General features: G+C 39.5%; 1 protein-coding gene across 1 annotated transcript in view; it reads right to left on the bottom strand.

The window, feature by feature from the left end:
* DIP2B (DIP2 disco-interacting protein 2 homolog B (Drosophila)) overlaps positions 1–15,584 on the bottom strand; it is a 150,864-nt gene that overhangs the window by 22,896 nt on the left and 112,384 nt on the right. Inside the window, exons 18-23 of the mRNA XM_012650134.1 lie at positions 15,031–15,111; positions 12,579–12,706; positions 10,358–10,472; positions 6,157–6,358; positions 1,958–2,067; positions 1,739–1,819 (exon numbers count right to left, since the gene is read on the bottom strand). Coding sequence (XP_012505588.1) covers positions 1,739–1,819; positions 1,958–2,067; positions 6,157–6,358; positions 10,358–10,472; positions 12,579–12,706; positions 15,031–15,111 — 717 coding nt within the window. The remainder of the gene's footprint in view (positions 1–1,738; positions 1,820–1,957; positions 2,068–6,156; positions 6,359–10,357; positions 10,473–12,578; positions 12,707–15,030; positions 15,112–15,584) is intronic.

Raw genomic sequence — 15,584 nt, 5'->3', positions numbered from 1 at the left:
ATGAATATTTTCTGGGTCATCAAATACTCTTCTACAACATTTTTGTGAATGGTTGCATAGCATTTTATTATGTTTATATGCATAACTAATTTAGCTAATTGTCTATTGTTAGACGCTAAGGTTATACAGTAACCAGGTTATCCCTGCTTTTGCCTTCTGTAGTTTCAGTTACCCATGTCAACCATGGTCTGAAAGTAGGTGAGTACGGTACACTAAGATATTCTGACAGAGAGAAAGACCACATTCATATAACTTTTATTACAGTTTATTGTTATAATTGCTCTATTTTATTGTTAGCTACTGCTGTTAATCTCTTACTGTGCTAATTTATAAATTAAACTTGATTATAGGTATGTACATATAGGAAAAAGCAGTATATATAGGGTCCAGTACTATCTGCAGTTTCAGTTGTCCTCTGGGGGTCTTGGATGTAACCCCCATGGATAAGGGGGAACTACTTTAACACTAAAAGAAATATCCCTTTGGCTAAAGTCAGGGTTAAATTCATAAAGCCATTTTTTTTTATAACTTTCCTCTTTTTTGGTCAATGGTACAGCAGCGAACTAAAGTTCAGTAAAAACAATGTTCTGGGCATGAGGGAACAATGCTGTATGGTTACTGAGCTTTCTGGTGGTCCGGGCCACTCCAAGGTGAAATACTAGAATATAAAGAATAATAAATGGACTACATGTCCTTTAGGCAGTCATTCACATATCTTACTTCTCTAGCCATGAAGCAAACTTAAACTTACGCTCCTGAACAGATATCTAGGGTATGGATGTCACAGAGCCATAACTTTAACCATGGCCAGCCTGGTAGTGATATGGGGAAGCTGGACTGACATCTGCTGAATGAAATGTAAGGACCTTAATGAATCCATGGGCTTATAAGAGCCCACTTCATGTAGAGGTAGAGCAAGGAAGTCTCAAAGTTTTCTATCATTAAAGCAGTGGTTCTTACAGTTTTTAATGACTTTTCACTAAGATGCAAAGTACCTTCCTCTTATTAAGTTCTATCATTGTATAAATTCTTTAAAAAAATCAGATTCTAAGAGGACTAGGGCAGATGGGGGCAACTCGGATAAGTCCTCTAATGAGGTCCAATAGGCCCTCCCAGTCTTATTCTTGCTGGTGGGAAATACTGCTATCCACATGGTCACAGTACTGTGAGCCTGTGACTCAGCCATTAAAACAAAACTCAACAGACTTCCACAGAATGCATAACTTAAAAAATATAATATTACAGCAGACCAACCATTAGAAACCAGTAGTTAAATATACTCCTAAATAATTTTCAATTTGCTTTTTATCTGTTAGCAATAAATCATTTAAGTATGCACTAAAAATAACTTAGGTTTTTAAAATGTTGGTCTAAAGTCATTTTCTTCCTGGCAGAAATCAAAGAATTAAAAGTCCACTGGGTAAAAAACTTTATGACAATGCATTCCACACATTTGTATATCTATAATAATTGCATTCTTGGCCCCACTGCTCCTATTAGAACCAAATAAAGAAGATTTGATTGTAACATAAGAAAAAAACAGCATTAAATAACACTCCTGGAGGTCTCATTGCAACCTTATAGTGATTGCATAGTTTATCCTATGTCGAAACAAAGAGAAAGCAGTAACTCCTTCCTCAGAGGTGGCAATGGAAATTTTCTGATGAAAGATATCAAGAATGCCTAAAATACTCCCACAGCATTGAGCTGATTAGACATACAAGTGAATATTTAATACCTTGGCATTTAACAGCATGAAGAGTACATGGTCAGGAGTTGCCTGGGCTCGCCACTGTAAAATCTCTGCCAGAAACTGGTGCTGAAATCACAAGGCAGAAAAAAGATTCAGGCTCAGCAACTTTTAAAAAGTTATATAACGCATCCCCCGTCTGCTACCTGAAGTGTAAGTTCTGTCCTTGACTTGTTTGTAAGTAGTCAACAATTCTAGGACACTTACCTTCCTCACCAAATCATTCTCTTCAATTTGCCCCAGATCCCTTCCAGCAGCTTGTGCTATGCGCTTTCCAGCAACCAGATTCCCAACCATCACAGAAGCAGGGCCTACACCTGTAAACAAAGGCAAAAACCAACTCTCTGGAGATGGCAATTCAAGCTATGTATCCCCAAAGCATTTCCAGACTGGCTCAAATGTTATTCAATAATACTGACTGAGCACTCTTCTAGGCACTGGGAACACAGCAGCCAATAGGACAGAGTTTGTAGTCTAGTAGAGAAAGGCAATCAAGAGTACATATACAAATACACAAACTCAGATAGTGGGAAGTGCTAGAAAAAAACAAAACAGGACCACGTGAGAGAGGCGTTGGGGATGGAGGGGAGAAGGCAGGCTACCATAGCTTGGGTATACAGGAAGTTTTCACTCTGAGGAAGTGACAGCTGGTTGCACTAGTTCCCACTATAAATAATTTCATCTGCTCCAATTATGATCCACCTCTAAAAGGGGCGTTAAGTAATAAATATCTGGTCTGGAAAGAAATTTGCCATCTATGAGGATTGAGAGTGAGTTTATCAGGGATATCAGAAAGTGCTCTATTCAAAGTGAGTAATGAAATCCAGATTGTGGGACAGTCTACAAAATAACTGGCCTGGACTCTTTAAAATCGTCCATATCTTCAAGAAAAAATTAGGCTGGGAGCTTCTAAATTAAAGGACATGACAGCCAAATGCAATTCATGATCTTGATTGGATACTGGACTTTTTAAAAATCAGCTATAATAAACAAGTAGAAAAATCTGAATATGAACTGTTTATTATTAGGTGATAGTATTATATAAGTTATATTTCTTAATAGGATAATGGCATTGTGGTTGATTAGGAAAATTTTAAGAAAATGTTTTTGTTCTTTAGAAATATACGTCTGAAATACTTTAGGGTAAGGTGCCATGACGTCTGCAATTTGCTTTAAAAGAGCTCAGTGAAAAAATGTCAGCAATTAGTGAATCTAGGGGAAGATACATGACTGCTGCTCACTGTACTATCCTTCCAATTTTTCCATAGGTTTGACACTTGCAAATAAATAGGGAAAGCCCTCCTCTCTCAAGAAAAAAGTGCTACAGGTGCTGTACACCTTTCTTGATGGTCACTTAAAGATTAAGATCCCACCTTATGGAACTAAGAAAATGGCAAAAAGATAACAAAAAAAAACTTATTGTCAGCTGGGTTTTGAACAATGTTGATGCTACACTGGATCAATATTAAATATCTTCTACTGCCAAAATCTGTTGATCCTGAATATGCTGAAACAGATGAAGCAAAATCATTTAAGTCATATAATCGCTTTGGGGTTTTTTTTGTTTGTAAAGACAGAGACTCGCTACATTGTCTAGGCTGATCTCAAATTCTTAGCCTCAAGTGATCCTCTCACCTCGACCTCCCAAAGTGCTGGGATTATGGGTATGAGCCATCTCCCACAGCTGATAATCACTTTTAAAAGGATAAATATTTGGGGAAGCTGGGTACAGGATATAAGGGAATTCTTTGTACCATTTGGCAACTTTTTTGTAAGTGTGAAATCATTTCAAAATGAAAAGTTTTAAAAATTTAAAAATCAAATAAAGAACTCAAAAAAAGATAAAGTATTCCAACATACTGACTGCTGAATACTTTTAGTCAACATGTGTATACTGTGATTTTTAAGTATAATATGCAACATTCTTTCCTAAGAAGCTGAATAAGTTAGATATGTCATGTTGGAGATAGCCTTTTATACAGGCAGGGACTCCGAGTGTATTTAATTGTGTAAACGGTCCAATTCTGCATTCACACTGTAAAACTGATAAAGGCATTACATTTTAAAAAGTCGATTTTGCAGAGTAGTTTAAAACAACAAAAATAATTCAGCAGCATTTTCTTGAGGTTGTTTTGTGTGCATTTCTTGAGTCTATGGGTCACAGAGATTGAAAAATACTGAAAGCAGTAACTCCAGGAGGCTAACTGCAGACATTGCTGTACCTGTAAATACGCCTTCTTATTTTTCCCCACAAAACTCTGTAAATTTCTTGTGGCAAAAACCGCCAGTTATCAATTCTAATATCTATTCTCTTCTTCCTTAACAACAGAATCCCTAGTTTTTAGCTAGACATGTACCCAGAATTAAGACTACACATATTAATAGTATGGGAGAAAAATATGTTAAGAGGAAGTAATATGTGCAATTTCTAGAAACTATGTTTAAAGGGAAGGATATTATCTTCTTTACCTTTTCCTCCTACCTGCTAGCTGGGCTCTGAGGCAGTATGCTAAAGATGATTGTGGTAGATTGTTTTATTTTCTCACAATCCTTCCTTTCCTTCCTGCCCTAGCTGTAGTTAGATGGGAGGAGTATAATTCTCTGTGCCCCTGACTTTGGGCTGGTCTGACTTGTTTTGGACAATGAAATGTTAAGAGACATGACACAAACAGGAGCTTGAAATATGCTAGTGTGGTTTGGCTTGCTTTCTTGCTTTTGCCATCTGCCTTGAGAAAAATATGGCCCAGGTAGCTGCTGGTCCCGTGATGAGGAGGCACATGGAACAGTTTGGAACCTAACCTCCAGGCTGGAGCCAAGTCAAGTCCAGCTGATCCCAGCCAAGCCAAGCAGATCCACATTCCATGAGTGAAAAATAAATGCTTGTTATTTCAAGGCACTGAATTTTAGGGTCATCTGTTATGTACATATCTATAATGATAGTTGATTTATAAAACACTAGGGCAAAAAGATGAGAAGGTGGAAGAACATGATTGCACGATCACCTAGCCCTGGACTGCCTAGCTCTGAATCTCTTTTATCTCAAAAAAATAAATAAATAAATAAACCTGTTTCTTGTTTAAGCTGGTATTATGTTTTCCTGAAACTTTCTTTTTTTTTTTGAGACAGAGTCTCACTCTGTTCCCCAGGCTAGAGTGCTGTGGCGTCAGCCTAGCTCACAGCAACCTCAAACTCCTGGGCTCAAGTGATCCTCCTGCCTCAGCCTGCCGAGTAGCTGGGACTACAGGCATGCGCCACCATGCCCGGCTAATTTTTTCTATATATATATTTTTAGTTGTCCAGCTAATTTCTTTCTATTTTTTTTAGTAGAGACAGGGTCTCGCTCTTGCTCAGGCTGGTCTCGAACTCCTGAGCTCAAACGACCCACCCACCTCGGCCTCCCAGAGTGCTAGGATTACAGGTGTGAGCCACCACGCCCAGCTGTTTTTCTGCAACTTTCAGGCAAGACCAGCCCTAACTAATATATTCTCATTCTTTCCACAACAGCTCCAACAGGCATCTCAAGGAGACTTTGCCTCTAGGCTGCCTTAACATCTTTTCCATCTTCCTTTTCCTCTCCTTTCCTTTCATACCTCACTCCTTACCTCTCCACCTTCCTGTATTCTTCTTAAACACTAAACTCTCATGCTATTCCCTCACCATCTCCACCCTTGTCTATACCATCATTTTCAAACTGCTTTGGTACTACTCATATGCAACCAACTAAGATCTTAGCAGGCCATCATAAGAGAAAGCAAAAACAGTAAATCCAAACATAATGCTTTTATTATGTAAGATGAAATGGATGTTATACCTTTGGGGGCTTAGGAATAAATATTTTGTATGGATTTTATCACTTAATAGAATTGTTAAATGCAAAAGCCCTATTCTAAGAATCTGCTATGTCTCTAGGCAATATCTTTTAAATAACTACTATAACATGAATGTTTTGTTATAAGGATCCTAGATTAAATGCTATTTAAAATAGGATTTTACTCATATGACAAATGAATGTAGGACTTCAGTGTAACAGGATTTGAAATAAAGGATTTGTGTGTTTTTACATGTCTATCATATGCTTAAACAGGTAATATGTTTAATATCTTTTTTTATACATTTCTTGATCAGTAACACACAGCAAGTACAAGTGGGACTCTGATCATCTTGAGTTATACCTCATATCCAGGGAAATGGAGGCAGACCACTGAGAATTACTCACAAGAGGGAAATAGCAGTACACTCAAACAAGCCTATTCTGCAGGGTCTCAATTCTTGCTTTTCGTCAGTTGATGCTATTCTTGTATTACTAATCTTTGTAAAGTCTAATTCTAGAGAAAGAATCATGCCAGGAGCACTCAGCTTTTTGAAGTTACAATTTTGATGCGATGTGTTGGAAGCTAGCACATTACCTGGTTGCTTCTGCCGGGGTTTTGGCAAATTTGTCACACATGTGTGTGGGCACATGAGGATATTGCAAGGATGTAGAGATCCCTCCAGAAAGAGCTGTTTCGTCTGAGATATATGGATCCCTCCTAGTGGAGTTTTTGGCAACGTATTGGCAGGCACCAGAGCAAGACAATAAACCCCCACTTGATGAATGCTATCGATTGCCTAGAAAAATAAAAAGAAAAATATTCAGTGAGATTACTTTTATTACACTTGATATACTTCGACATAATCCATTATTTTACACTAAGATTTTGCTTTCTCTATACATTCTAGGTCTAGAATCTGGTACATCATTAAGATCCCACACCTCTAAAGAGCTAATGATAATCATTAAGCCAGGTGCAGTGGCACATACTTGTAGTCCCAGTTACTCAGGAGGCTGAGGAAGGAGGATCGCTTGAGCCCAGGAGTTTGAGGCTAGCCTGGGCAACACAGTGAGACCTCATCTCAAAAAAAAAAATTAACAATACTATCTAAAAGGGCAGAGGTGGGTACTGATTTGCAAGCTTCAACATGTCCTCTCTTAAATGATAATGTCAAAAACCTATAAGTTTGTCTTGGTGTTTTACTCTTTTAGCTATATAACATAGCCCAATTAAATATAGGCAAAGTATTTTTATTATGAACATAATAGCAGCTCTCTAAATAGGCCCCCACTAAAGCGATTCACCATGTTACCATGCATCCCCTCTGCAAAACATGTGAAGTGAAGCCCACAGCACGCTAAGCACTGGAAGCCACAAGCTACTCTCTATGTCCCTTTGCTCCCAGCCATGTAGCTGCATGTTTGCTGAGAGTCAGCTGTGGTTGTTTCTACACCACTAATGATATTGTTCTTGTTATTGTGTTCACAAAATTTAATTAAATATTATATCAACAGATAAGATATAAATGCAGGAGTTATGCTTTGGAAAGCACTAAACGTGAGCTCTTAAAAAACTACTTTTGGGCCAGGCACGGTGGCTCATGCCTGTAATCCTAGCACTCTGGGAGGCCGAGGCGGGTGGATCGCTCAAGGTCAGGAGTTTGAGATCAGCCTGAGCAAGAGCAAGACCCCGTCTCTACCAAAAAGAATAGAAAGAAACGATCTGGACAACTAAAAATATATATATAGAAAAAATTAGCCGGGCAAGGTGATGCATGCCTGTAGTCCCAGCTACTTGGGAGGCTGAGGCAGAAGGATTGCTTGAGCCCAGGAGTTTGAGGTTGCTGTGAGCTAGGCTGAGGCCACGGCACTCACTCTAGCCAGGGCAACAAAGTGAGACTCTGTCTCAAAAACAAAAACAAAAAAACTACTTTTGATATAGGTATGGGCAAGTTAATCCTAAAAGTAAGGATTATCTATTCCAGCTACTTTTCGAATACATGCATTCTAGTTCTAACTTACAGAAAATAAAACCAGAAACCAAAGACAATGCATTTGGATATAGCTTATGGAAATAAGATGACTTGGAACTCAAATCAGTACACTCATAGACACACTTGTCTACATCAAATGCATACACGTTTATATGTTTTGTATTAAAATTTAATACTTGAAGAATTTCTCATTTTTATGATTTTCTGCTTCAACCACCTTTTAAAATTGACCAACTATTAATATCAGTTGGGAGGGTTATATTGTATTACTCACACATCTTACTGAACAGGAGATACAACTTTAGAAGGAGAATGAACAGTCACAAAGGTCAATCATAAAAGATAGGCCAGGCTGGGATGTAGCAGCGTGATCACAGCTCATTGTAACCTCAAACTCCTGGGCTCAAGCGATCCTCCTGCCTCAGCCCCCCACGTAGCTGGGGCTAAAGGTGCGTGCCACCTTCCTGGCTAATTTTTTAATTTTTTTTGTAGAGACAAGGACTTGCTATGTTGTCTAGATTGGTCTCAAACTCCTGGCCTCAAGTGATCTTTTGCCTTGGCCTCCGAAAATCCTGGGATTACAGGTGTGAGCCACCATGTCCGGCCTATTAAAACAACTTAAAAAGGCAAAGGAATAAGCTTGAAAATAATATTCCTTCTACTATTCAACCTAGATAACTAGGAAATTCAAAGTCTGGCAGAGTTCCTAAGTTTCTGTTTTATTAGAATATACAGAAAGTTAGCAAATGTAGTACATGTAACCTGGATTCCCCACTGAAAACACAACATCTGGTAAGTCATCTACTAACTGCCTTTCCTTAGAAGGTGCTGAGTTAGGTATTTAGTTTATATTATACACAGACCTGGAATTAAACAACCTCTGGTCTCTAACCTACTAGAACATATGGCATCCCCAACGGTTCTACTGTGGACCCAAGTGCACACACTGAGAAGTTAGAGATGGGAAAATAACAGCCTCTTATTTCATGCCCAAATGAGATCTCAAATGACTTTCACAAGAATTTGAATTAGTAAGCTGGCATAGCATTTAATTTCTATAGTTGCTTTTCAGGGAAAAGTAACAATTATCTTGGGAAATTTCAGGTATACTCATTTTTCCATAATAGGAAAAAAAATGTGTAATTCACCAAAGGCTCCATCACTATGCCTCAAAGTTCATTCTGGAAAAAAGGCATATTTTTGTTTGTTTGAAAATATGGGTGGTATTAAAACTATTCTCTTTTCATGTCTGCCCCTTAGTCACCTTTCAGTGATCAGCCCAGTCCTACCTTCTTCACAGTCTAGTCTATCTTTAGTAGATTTTCTTTTCTCTGATTTTCTACTACAAATAGCCTATGCTATACCAGCTAATAATTCAGAATCACAGACCCTGAGGATAGAAATAATTTTAAAAGTCATCTAGCCCTACCACTCATCTCATGTTTGCATCATTTCTACAACATTACTACTAACTGGCAGTTAACAAATCCAAATGCCCCAAGTAGAGAAGTCACGGGCATTGCAGACATTTCCAGAAACATGTAAGTTGTTACGGCAAGGACAATCCAAGCTTTCTTTGGACCATCCATTTGGCCAACAAATATATACTGAGCCTACTATGCTGTGCACTAGCAAATCTATCAGGCTCTGGGGACTGAGCCCTGAACAAAAAAGACAAAGAAGTCTTGGCCTCCATAAGGCTTATATTATAGTGGATGTAGAAAACAATTGAGAAATCTAAACATGCTTATATGGTGATAAATGCTAAGTAGAAAAATAAAGAAGAGTGAAGGGACAGAGAGTGAGAGGGAAAATTACTTTAGATTGAGCAAACTTCTCTATTTCCTTATTGGAGATTATGCTTATAATCTTTTTTTTTTTTAAAAAAAAGACAGGGTCTTGCTATGTTGCCCAGGTTGGAGTACAATGGCTATTCCCAGGTACAATCACAGCTCACTGCAGCCTCAAACTCCTGGGCTCACGCAATCCTCCTGCCTCAGCCTCCCACACAGCTGGGAATTCAGGTGGCCACCACCACACCTGGCTTATTATTTTCAACATCAGTAATAATCACCATCATTATTTACTGAATGCAGATATGATATACTTCAATCAATAATGTCATTTAATCCTTCCAATAGCTCTATAAAATAGATAATTTTTATCCTCACTTTACAAGTTAGGAAATAAAGTCAGTGAAGTTAAGTAACTTGCCTCAGGGCACCTATCTAGAAAGAAGTGGAACTGGGGTTCCAAGTCTATGATTCTAAATAAAGACTAGGCTCTTTTCATCATTCTGCTCTGCTCCCCTGGAAGCACATTTCTTATGCTGAGCCCAAATCATTTTCCTTCCCTAATGGTTTATCTCACATAGCATCTTCTCCGACTCCACAATAAAGCTGCTTCAGAGTAAGGGTAACATGTTTTCTTGGATCCCTCACCCTATAGGCACCCCTCATGGCACACAGTAAAACTGTAACTAACTGTTGACAAGTGGATTGATTACTGTCAAAGATGTGTTCCACACATGGACAGCGAAAACTTTCATGAGTAGCAAATACTCAGGCATGAAAGAATTTGCTGAGGCAAGTCAATTCCGTTGTTTTTGGCAAACTGAGCAGAAAAATGCTATGTGGTCCACAAGGAGAAAACAGTATTATCTGATTTTGCTAATAGTACCCAGAATATTTGAGCAATGACTGGCAAGAAAAAAATAAGGTGGCTTACTGGCCCATCAAAGAAATTCCTTAAGCAGTGGTTGCTGCCACCTCTGACTGGACACAAACCCCAAGGGGTGCTCACCTGCAGCACACGGCTCATCCACTGGAAGCTGTCTTCCTCAGATGCATCAGGTCTTTGTTCCGCAACCACCACAATGCGCTCATCATAAAATACAGACACAGAAAACACAGCAATTCTAAGAGAGACAGATCAAACACATCAGGACTCCCTTCACAACCAGTCCCATTTACTTTGCTTAATTGGAATTACAGAGAAGAGACATCCACCCCACCATACCACCCAGAAATGAGTAATTTAGAAAAGAAAATGTCACAATCATTACCATCAAAATGAAGATTCATTCATTCAAGAAACATGTATTAAGCACGACTGTCATGAATGTAGGGGACATAGTGGTAAGTAAGACACAGTTCCTGTCTTGGTGGCGCTTACGTGTTAGAGACAGAACAAACAAAGATATAATAATGTCATGTTGCAATATACAGGGGGGTGGAGTGGTTTGCGGGTGGTCTATTACTGAAGGCAGGGTGGCTGGGGGCGCCTCCCTGAGGAGTGGACATTGGAGCAGAGACCTGAATGAAGTGAGGACGCGAGCCACGCGAAGATCTGGAGGAAGAGGTTTCCGGGCAGAAGGAACGGAAAGCGAAAAGGTTCTGAGGTAGGGACGAGCTTGGCAGGTTTGAGGAACAGCAAGAAGGCCAGTGTGCCTGGAGCAAAGTGGTGAAGCAGAGAGCGGGAGGGAGAGGTCAGACCCAGGTAAGGGCGGATTGCGGAGGACCTGGGAGGCCAAGGGAGGAGGATGGAGTTGGTTCTGAGTGAGGTCTCCGCTCAAATGTCCCCTTACTAGCGAGGCACTCCCAGACCACCTGATAGAAACTAGCAAGCCACCCCCACCCACCACGTGTTTTTTTTCCACAGCACTCATCAACCATCTCACTTTATCTTTTTCCCTGTTTATGTGGTTACTGTCTGTTTCTTGCAATGAGAATGTCAGCTTCACAAGAGCAGAGCCTCAGCCTGTTTTGTTCACGGCCGTAGCCGGAGCATCTAGAACAGTGGCACATAGTTGGTACCCAGTATTTGTTGAATAAATGTATGAAAGAATGGAAGCCACTGGAGGGCCGAGTATGCCAGCACACCTGCCTGACTCCCTCCTTCTTCCCTCCACGCATATTTGCAGAACATCTACTAGGTGCCAGGCATGTGCTGAGTGCTGGGGATAGGACTGTGACCAAAGACAGGTCTGGTGCCCCATGGAGTTTGAATCTCATAGGAAGCCACACCATTGCAAAAAACACACATCTCAGAAATTGGTTCTTTTTTGTTTTCATTAATTTTTCTTTTCTTTTTTTTTGAGACAGAGTCTCACTGTGTTGCCCTGGCTAGAGTGCCGTGGCATCATCCTAGCTCACAGCAACCTCAAACTCCTGGGCTCAAGTGATCCTCCTGCCTCAGCCTCCCGAGTAGCTGGGACTACAGGCATGCACCACCATGCCCGGCTAATTTTTTCTATATATTTTTAGTTGTCCGATTAATTTCTTTCTATTTTTAGTAGAGACGGGGTCTCGCTCTTGCTCAGGCTGGTCTCGAACTCCTGAGCTCAAACAATCCGCCCGCCTCGGCCCCCCAGAGAGCTAGGATTACAGGCGTGAGCCACTGCGCCCGGCCTTTTCATTAATTTTTCTTCTTAAAAAACTAAAGGGACACCAAGGTTGCTTTAAAGAGCTATATCCATGATTGCAAACTGCTGAATAGGACATCAACTACTCAGTAGGAAGTAATTATCTTTTCTTACATTAATAAGCAAAAAAAAAATATCCAATTGACTTTGTCCATGAAATTTAAAATTAGCACTTACGCGCTATGTCAATTTCCATATTAAAACAGTATAATAATCTAGTTAGAAATGGGCAAGAGAAATAATTCTTTGATGTAAACTCCTACAGAGTAGCATCTATCTCAATTAGTCTGAATGGCACTACTTCTGCACTGAAGAAATGCAGGAAGTTCAATGTTTTAGAGTCCTCCTCAGTCCTCAAGATTCAACAAATAGTAATAATTAAAATCTGAAATACAGGATATAGTTATGACTTAATCCTCTTAATTACAGCCAAAGAACCATAATTGTGAGATATATATTCAAAGTGAGGTTTCTGCTATGCTTAACCAAAAACAACCTAATCACTCAGAAAGGGAATCCACAGAATATAACTTAAATCACTCTGTGACGATCTATTCAGATTCCATTAGAAGTGCTAACATTTAACTATGTACTACTCACCTTCCTCTATAAACAGTCTTTATTGACTCAACAGCCAATCCAGTAGCAACAATGTCATCAGCATTATGTCTTCGACCACTAACCATCAGTAATCCGTCCATTTTTCCAACCACGAACACCAAACTACCCTGAAAGGAACAATGATTTACCTTGATTTTCATGATTTAAATAGTAAAACAGATATGTTTTACTTCCTTCCTTGAAATAAATCTCATAAAAAATATAAGAAAAACAACAATGCCATATTTTATGGATCCTAGGGAAAATATTTCACCTTGACATCTCTGAAATCAATGTGGAAATCAGTAGCATCCTACAGCCAATGGAGTCTTACAATATATAAGAAGGGAATTGGTTCGTAGTTAGGGAGGAATTTTATAAGAAAGCAACTAGCATTCCACACAAACATAGTTTATTTTCCCAGCCATGATAATGTATTAGTTCATCTTCTGTACCTATTCACAAAATGAATGCAGAGGGAAATTACTACTGGAATCAGGAGGAGACTAAAGCAGTTTTAATATAAGAATGATTGCAGCCAGGAGCGGTGGCTCATGCCTATAATCCTAGCATTCTGGGAGACCGAGGCGGGTGGATCCTTTGAGCTCAGGAGTTCGAGATCAGCCTGAGCAAGAGCAAGACCCCGTCTCTACTAAAAAAAAATAGAAAGAAATTAGGGGAACAACTAAAAATATATAGAAAAAATCAGCCGGGCATGGTGGTGCATGCCTGTAGTCCCAGCTACTTGGGAGGCTGAGGCACTAGGATCGCTTAAGCCCAGGAGTTTGAGGTTGCTGTGAGCTAGGATGACGCCACGGCACTCACTCTAGCCAGGGCAACAGAGTGAGACTCTGTCTCAAAAAAAAAAAAAAAAAAAAAATGATTGCTTCAAGTTCATAAAGGTAATGCTGTTCCATCTGGCAAGATTAGAAATATGCTAATAAACAAAGGTGTAAGGAATACCGTAGGAGCCTTTCTTTTCCAGTAAGGTAACAGAGCAACAGGGAACCCTACTATCAAAGCCTCAAAGCATCACTGTATAAATAATCTTCCCTGACCCATTTGTAGAAAATTAGCTTTTCTTATTCATTGCAGAATTCCTAAATTTCTTGGACTGTTTACATATATTCAATTATCTAGTAGTTACCTCCACAGTGAATGTCATTCACTGATTTGTTGAGTACAATGTAGTGCCATACGCTCACTGGGCTACGTAAGTAAGGCATAACCTATAGCCTCAAGAAGCTACTGGTCCATCACAGATGATAGGAAAGCAGCAGCCATTTCCAACATAGCCTGAAAAGCTATGGTGCTAGTAAGAGAATGAGATAGTCACTGCCAGTCCCCCAATGTCTGTTTCTCTATTTCTTTCACAGTAAGAGAATTTTTAGCTGGGTATGCCTGACCAAAATAAAGACTGCATTTCAGCCTCCCTTGCAGCTAGGTGAACCTGTGGGACCAGTTCAGACCAATGAGATTTAAGCAGAAGTGTTGCACAACTTCAGGGAATCTGCCTTAAAAGAGAGGAGGACTGCACCTTTTCCTCTGTTTCTTGGCATGCAGATGTGAGGGCTGGAGCTCCATCTTGGACCTCAACAGTGGAGCAGTAAGCTAAAAGGAGCTGGGTCTTTGAAAATTTCCTGGTGCTGAGTGAAGAAGTCAAGACAGTAGGTGCAGATACTATTTCTAGGAGAATGAGTCTCCTAGATCTATATCCTCATCGCACCCCTCATAAATGGCAAGGAAGAAATAAAATAAAATTAGATCTTCTCTGAAATGACTTAAGCTGTTAAGAGGAAAAGAAAGAGAGGAGAGGAGGTAATTAGAGAAGGATGGAAGGATAGGGGCTTAACTGGGAATAACAACTGCCTATTACTTACAAAGTAAATCCCACTTCCTATTATGTCATGCAAAGCCCTTTGTGACCTGGCTCTCTGCTATCCTCATGGGCTCATCAAGTTCACTGTGAGCTCTCTGGGAACAGGTTTTTCATGCCCTGATTATCTCTGTAAACCCAGTGCCTATAAATACCATGTGCTGAATAACAAATTGTTTCCATTCAAAGAATTTACTATTACACATAGTGTAGTGCCAGTAATTTATGTGAAAATGCTTTGTACACTATTACGGTTTCCCTTTGTTACCAAAGGTAACTTTTTCTAGCACTCTTCTAATTTATTGCAACATGTTAATGAAATCAAAGAAAGGTAGCAAGAATAAGTGAAAAGTGTTTTGAAAATAAAAAATAATGTCTTAGTCTGAAGGTGTCAAATGAACTTGGGTAATGGAAATAATAAACATTAACTCATTTTATGGCATCCTTACAGGAACTGCTCTAAATATAAGTGGCCCTGTAACATTCTTGGACTAATCAGAATTTGCTCTGTTCTGTTAAGTCAAGTCCAAATATTTGGATCAGATGTACCAAAATCATCATGAAAGCATCACTTACTGGCCCCACAAACCCCAGCAGTCCTGACCGGATGAATGGCACGTCCCCAACAGGAGAGCCTGTAGAATTCACCGGAATCACCTAAAAGACAAAAGGAAGAAAGTGAAAAATTTGCTTTTTCTTAGGAAATGTATTTGAATTTTTAGGTCTTATTAAAACAAATTACAACAGTAATACACACTCACGGAAAAACTAACATTATATAAATAGTGAATCCAGTAATTCCATCCTCTTAAGTGATAACAACATTTACAATTTGTTATCTCTCTGGACTTTTTTTTTTTGTTTTTGAGACAGTCTCACTCTGTTGCCCTGGCTAGAGTGCTATGGCTTCAGCCTAGCTCACAGCAACCTCAAACTCCTGGGCTCAAGCGATCCTACTGCCTCAGTCTCCCGAGTAGCTGGGACTACAGGCATGCGCCACCATGCCCGGCTAATTTTTTCGATATATATATATTTTTAGTTGTCCAGATAATTTCCTTCTATTTTTAGTAGAGACGGGGTCTCGCTCTTGCTCAGGCTGGTCTCGAACTCCTGACCTTGAGCGATCCACC

This window comes from Propithecus coquereli, unplaced genomic scaffold (assembly GCF_000956105.1).
Source record: "Propithecus coquereli isolate 6110/MARCELLA unplaced genomic scaffold, Pcoq_1.0 Scaffold111, whole genome shotgun sequence".
Lineage (NCBI taxonomy): Eukaryota > Metazoa > Chordata > Mammalia > Primates > Indriidae > Propithecus > Propithecus coquereli.
This window is presented reverse-complemented; position numbering and strand designations above follow the sequence as displayed.